The 5,962-nt window shown below is 53.2% G+C and overlaps 1 protein-coding gene across 1 annotated transcript in view; it reads right to left on the bottom strand.

Moving 5' to 3' along the window:
- The window catches only part of IQCD (IQ motif containing D), a 7,037-nt gene extending 3,070 nt beyond the window's left edge, over positions 1-3,967 (bottom strand). The window contains exons 1-2 of the mRNA XM_057383928.1: positions 2,119-3,967; positions 690-923 (exon numbers count right to left, since the gene is read on the bottom strand). Coding sequence (XP_057239911.1) covers positions 690-923; positions 2,119-2,715 — 831 coding nt within the window. The 5' untranslated portion in view covers positions 2,716-3,967. The remainder of the gene's footprint in view (positions 1-689; positions 924-2,118) is intronic.
- Between the last annotated feature and the right edge of the window lie 1,995 nt (positions 3,968-5,962).

Below are 5,962 nucleotides of genomic sequence, written 5' to 3'. Positions count from 1 at the left end.
AGGCCCTGGCACAGGGTGCCCAGAGAAGCTGTGGCTGCCCCTGGATCCCTGGCAGTGTCCAAGGCCAGGCTGAACTGGGCTTGAAGAACCCTAGGGTAGTGGAAGGTCCCTGCCYATGGCTGGGTGTGTCACTGGTTGGCTTTAAGGGTCACTCCCATGCAAACCATTCTGGGATGACTCTAGGAAGTCACATTTCCCCCTCATTCAGCCCAACTTKATTCATTGGTTTCTGCCAAGTGCTGGGTAGTGCAGGATCTGCTGAGCCCTCAGCATCAGCCCCATTCCACCTTGAACCCTAAATCAGCCCTTTCTACGAAGCCAATATTGCATTGCYCTGCTCTCCCTACTGCAGATCCCTGGTTTCTCACTATCCCTCACCTGTCCTGCTCCAGCCTTGTTGCCCTGAGCTCTGCCCAGTGACACAGCACGGTGTAAAGGTGTTCCCAGAGCCGAGGCAGCCAGCAGGAGCAGGACCTGTGTCAGGCTCCATCCCTGCTGTCGCTGCAGGGCTGCTTTCCACTGGAATCAGCAGAGCATGAGGACAGGACGGGTGTGCTCTGACAAACACCATGTGCATCCTGCCAGCAATGAGCAGGGACTAAGGAACTCCCTGCAGCAGGCAGCAGCTAGAGCTGACAGCTCTGCAAGCAGTCTTAAACCTCCTGTCCCAGAACCCTCCTCTGTTTTACCTTCCTGAGAACCAGCTCTGAGGCTCGATGCTCCAGCACCACTGCTTTGAGCTTTGCTCTGAGGCGCAGGACATCCTCCTCCAGCTTGGCACACCTGATCTGGGAGGCTTCCTCATCCAGTTTTCTCTGCTTTTCCCCCTCCTTCATGATCTGCTGGATTTCAGCCTCGCATTCCTTGGACAGATTTTCCATGCTGATTTTGAGGTTTTCAATAATTTTGTCCTTCTTGTTAACCTAGGCCAGAAAACAAGAGGAATACCCCTGGAAAATGCCACTGAAGTGTCAGGTGGGCCGAAAAAACCCTTGCAAAGGTGGAGGAGATCCAAGAAGGGACCCTCAGGTGCCTGCTCAGGTAGCACCAAGGACCTGCCATTGCCACCGAGGGAAGAGTTAGATTTACACAGGAGCTTTGGAAACCTTCCCCCAGCTCCTGTTAGCAAAGGTACAGAGTGAACAAACCACTCTGAGCCCCACTGGCACTGCCACCTGAGGAGCAGCCAAACCAGAGTCCCTGGGGCAGTCCCGTGGTTCTCTCAAGGGCTGGATCATGCTCTGAATGACTGGGGGACACGGCTCAGTGAGGAAATCCCCAGCTGGGATCAGTGAAACAGTTTTATTCACTGTGTYCTGGACAAGCTGCCAAATTGCACATAAAAATCTCAAGTGTCTCGATTCCTGGAACTCCAAGGAGCAGAGAGAAGGCAGGCCCTTGGTTCTGCCAGAACCATCCAGTGGAGCAAGCACAGGACAAAACCTTCTCAGGCCAGCCTTACTGCAGGGAGGAGAAAGAGAAGCACAGGTAGAAAACAAAGGATTGTTGTCAGGAGCTCTGGGCTTGGATGTTAGCACAGCCACAGGCTGGGTAAGTGCCTGGGAAGTGCCCAGTCAATTATCTGCACCTTAGCTGCAGATAAAATTAAAGATTCATGTAATTCATATAATCACTGATTAATCACAAATGCTCCATGGCAGCTGTTAAGAGTCRGGAGTCACAGAAATGTTGGTTTTAAGCAAGAGTGAAGACAGACTAGATATTAAAAATGGATTTTAATCAGAGYGATCTCTCCCTGTAATGACTTTTCATTCTTTCAGCAGCAGGGAGTGAAGCAGCTGGCACTGTCACCCTGCCAGGATACCACCACAGCAGTTTGTGCTGCCACTCCTCTGGAACTCGTGCATTTACATTGTTTTAGTTGGCTAGTGACAACAAGTTCAAAACATGACAAATTCAAATTAAAAAAAAAAAAAACATGCAATAAGCATTTTTCATTACTTTACAATAGAAACAGCATCTTTAAGTTTACGATCTGCTTTTGAAATTATTTCTGGAACCTGCTCTTTAGGAACTGCAATAAAGGGATCAGTCTTAGTTCCCAAAGTTTTGCTCCAGTAACATTTTGTCAGAAAACACATTCCCACAAGATCATACCTCTTCATCTCGAGTCTGGATGGCTTCTGTCAGCTCTGCCTGTAGAGCTGAGATCGTTCCCATGTTTTTATTAAGCTGGAGGGTCGTCTCTTTCATGAATTGAACCTTTTGCTTCTCTTCATCAGGACTGGTCAGAAGCCTCTCAAGCGTGAGATCCCGGAACTCCATAAACGCTTTGATAAACACATCAGCTGCTGACTGTCTCACCCAAACTTCATATTTCAGTCCATGGTAAAGCAAAGGGTTGGCCAGGATGAGCCTCAGAATGTTTCTCATGGAACATTTCAGGTGTTGTTCCACAGCTTTCCTGCTCTCCTCATCCCCCGGGCTGGTGAGCAAGTGCTGGATTTCCATTGAGAGCTTTTGATGCTCCACAAGGCTTCTCGTGATTTCAGGTCCCAGCATCCTTGAAAACCTCTCCAGGGAGTGAATAACCCGTGGGATCAACCTGGTGATCTCCAACTTGGCGATGGTCTCATCCAGGACAGTTAGGATTCTTTCTGTCTCTGTGCAGTCAGGCTTTAACTGGCATGGATCTAACCACTTCATGATACCTAATGGGACCCCTGCCTTCCCTGGAGTTGCCATGCTCTTCATCRCAGCTCTTTACTTCACAAGGATTCTTGGAATGCAGCTGGATCCCCTCTTGCGATGGATTCAGTTAAACACCTGTGGGCTGAGTAGTTTGAGGTYTAGAAAAGACACAGCAGCTCTTCACAAGATGAGGGTCCAGAAGAAAATCAAAGTCCCTGTGCTGCTGCTGTCTCCTAATTTCCCTGCTTGTATTTTCTCTCCAAAACGAAAACACGGTGACAGCATTAGAGAAACAATGTAATTTGGGAAAATATGAGCATTCCAGACTACACTGGAGTTGTCTCTGGGTCTGAGCGTGGGATCAGAACATGGGGATCAGAACATAGGGTCATGGATTAGAGCTTCTCTGACCCAAAACGGTTGTCAGACACCTGTGGGAAGGGGGCGATGGATTCTTGGCTTTGAAGGGTGGTAGGGAAAAAGCTCCCAACAACTTCTGAGTAGAGAAGAGCTGAGGTGGAGCAGCACAAACTGCAGCTCTGCAGTCCCCAGAAGGGTGTGGAGAGGGGCTTGAAGGATCCTGGGGCCACCTCGGTGGGAAGGGCAGGGTTCCCAGTGAAAAACTTCTATGGGAAACCACTACCCTTCCAAGCCTGGCACTGCCAGAGGGATGGGATGCGAGAGGGAGAGGGGATCTGGCAGGGCTGGCAGGGACGGGGGCAAGAGGAGGAAGCAGGGAGGAGGCAGGGAGGAGACAGGGGGCAGCTGGAGGGGGGAGCGCGGACAGGGAATGAAGTGTCCCCTCCGTGTGGGTTTGGGACAGCAGTAGGACCCAGGGACTGGGGGTCAGTGAGAGGCCGGGRGGGTGATTGCCCGTGGGGAGGATCCCCGCGTGAGGGGCGGGCGGCTCGGGGGGCCGGGGTGGGACGATCCGAGGGACCTGTGGGATAAGCGGCCCCGGAGCATCCCGGGGGTGGGACGGGGTGTCTATGGAGTCGGTTACTGGGGCATGACAGCCCCGGCAGCGCAGTTAGTTCTGATGCCGGTCCCGCTCTCGTTCCCGGTCCTGATCCCGATCCCGATCCCGATCCCGATCCCGATCCCGATTCCGATCCCGATCCCGATCCCGCCGCCGGTGCCTCTCGTTGCCAGGCGACCCGAGGGGCGGGGCCTTTCCGGCGGTTCACAGCGAGCTGCGTTGGCCCCGCCCCCGTTCAGGCCCCGCCTGTCAGCGGCGCCCATTGCTTGATTGGCAGCGCCGCTGGCCAATGAGGAACCGCCTGCCGCCCAGTGACCGGGGTTGGGGCCTCATCATGGCGGCTGCGGGGGCTGTGACAGGAGAGGGCGGGAGACCCGGGGTGTGTGGTTCTCTCCGGGCTTTTCAGTCCTATGTTCCTGAGAGCTCGACTAGCGACCCGGAAAATATTTGTACTTCCAAAGTCACGTCTGCCAGGCACGGGTCAGTCCAGTGGGTCCAGGAGCCCCGAAGGGGCTGTCTTGAAACATCAGAACACAACAGAATTCCCCTGAGATTCACTGTTAATGTGACTGGTACAGAGTCATAAAAGTGATAACGTCAGCTGATGAAGATGCTGATGTTGTACAGGCTGAGTTAATTGATTACCAGTGAGTTAATGATGCTTGTGAAGAACATGATGGCCCTTGAATGCTGCACTGCAGCCATGCCCTCACCCTCTGCCCAGGCAGTGACACGGATGCCCTCAGGASAGGAGGATTTGTTTCCAGCAGGAAACATGGCAAAATGCTGGTCCATGCTCCCAGCGATGCCAGCTCTGTCCCTGCCAGGAGCTGGTGTAGAGCAGYAGTGGGGTGGCCATACCTTCACAGGCAGCCTTGTCCAGGGTTCCAGTCTTTCCTGGCCTGAGCAGCACCTTTATTTCTGTGCAGGGATTGTCCAAGTCCATGAATGAATCTGCAGTGCTAGCAACTCACCCGTTCCCAACTGCTTCCCTACACAAAGCAAAAGAGGGGCTGGCAGGGGGAGATGTAGTGGGACCACCAGGGCTGGGCTTTCTGGCCTGGCACTGGTGAGGATGGATGAGGGACACTGGCCCTACTTGCCCAACTGCTCCCTGACTCCCCTGAAAGGCTGCCACATGCCCTGCAGCTCTTTTAGCAATTAAATCAATCATGAAAATAATGTATTTTTCTTTCCAAAGCTGAGAGTGTCCTGGTTGCTTTGTTTGAAATGGGCCACTGCTCTCCAAGAAATGCAGACTTGGACAKCCTGACAGCCATGATCTGGAGATGGGATCAAATGCTCAGTGAGTGTTGCTGGAGTCCTCTGTGTCCTGGTGTGCACAGCCCACTCAAAGGAACAGCAAGTCCTTGGGACATCCAGGGAGAGAGAAGGGAAAGGGTGGACCATGGGTCACATCCAAACCTCCTCTTAAGTAGGGAAGACTGTGGATCACTGCTGCTCCCTCCTGGATCCGGGTAATTAYAGACATTCCCATCTTGCAGGAGGAGATGGGGGTGATGACACATGCCCAGAGCAGCCCCGACTCGTCCTGCAGCTCCACACACCACTCCGGGCCAGCAGCAGCTCTTCAGCCAGAAAGAAAAACAGGTCAGTCTGGGAGCTGGATGAAACATCAMCAAACCTGCGTCAATCCCACCTCATCCAGGATGTAGAAAAACCTCAGATCCATCCTCAAACAATTCCCTACATCCAAACCCACCAGACTGCATCACTGCCTGAGTCAGAGGTGCCCAAAAATCCAACTATGTGCAYAGGGGAGCAGGGCAGGGCATGTCCAAGCAGGGAAGGGAGATCCAGGAGCCCCTGGGTGCTGGGACAGCCTGGGCACACCGCCCCCCACAATTTGAGCCCAGCTGTGTTTCAACAGCAGGACTTTGTGACAGACACCTGAACACCAGAGACTTCCCTGGCCCCAGCTGGCTGCACCCAAATCCCTGCCCAGGTGCTGAATCTGACTCCTCTACAGCAATGGGAAGCACAGCTCAGAGYGTGGGAGTTGGCTGGCCCATCCACTTGGAAAACCATAATCACCCCAGCTTGGTTTGCCCAAATAATTTCCCTGTTCCTGCTGCCACCCACCCCTGTGTGGGATCTGGGAAGGGACATCAAGGAGGGGGATGATTTAAACTGATTGTGAAATGATGGTGGAAGAGCAGAAGCATTCAATGAAGCTTTGTTCAGGGCAACAGCACCCCAACTTGTCACTGCAGGGACAGTCCCCTCCTGCCACCATCCTTTGGCTGCAGCCTTGCATTGTGCTCTACTGGGAACRGGGAGCTCTGGCACCACACCAAGCCCTGGAGGAAT

The sequence above is a fragment of the Malurus melanocephalus genome, unplaced genomic scaffold (assembly GCF_030028575.1).
Source record: "Malurus melanocephalus ecotype Western Australia unplaced genomic scaffold, MMel_1.1 scaffold_669, whole genome shotgun sequence".
NCBI lineage: Eukaryota > Metazoa > Chordata > Aves > Passeriformes > Maluridae > Malurus > Malurus melanocephalus.
Note: the sequence above shows the minus strand (reverse complement) of the source record. Positions and strands in the feature narration are given on the sequence as shown.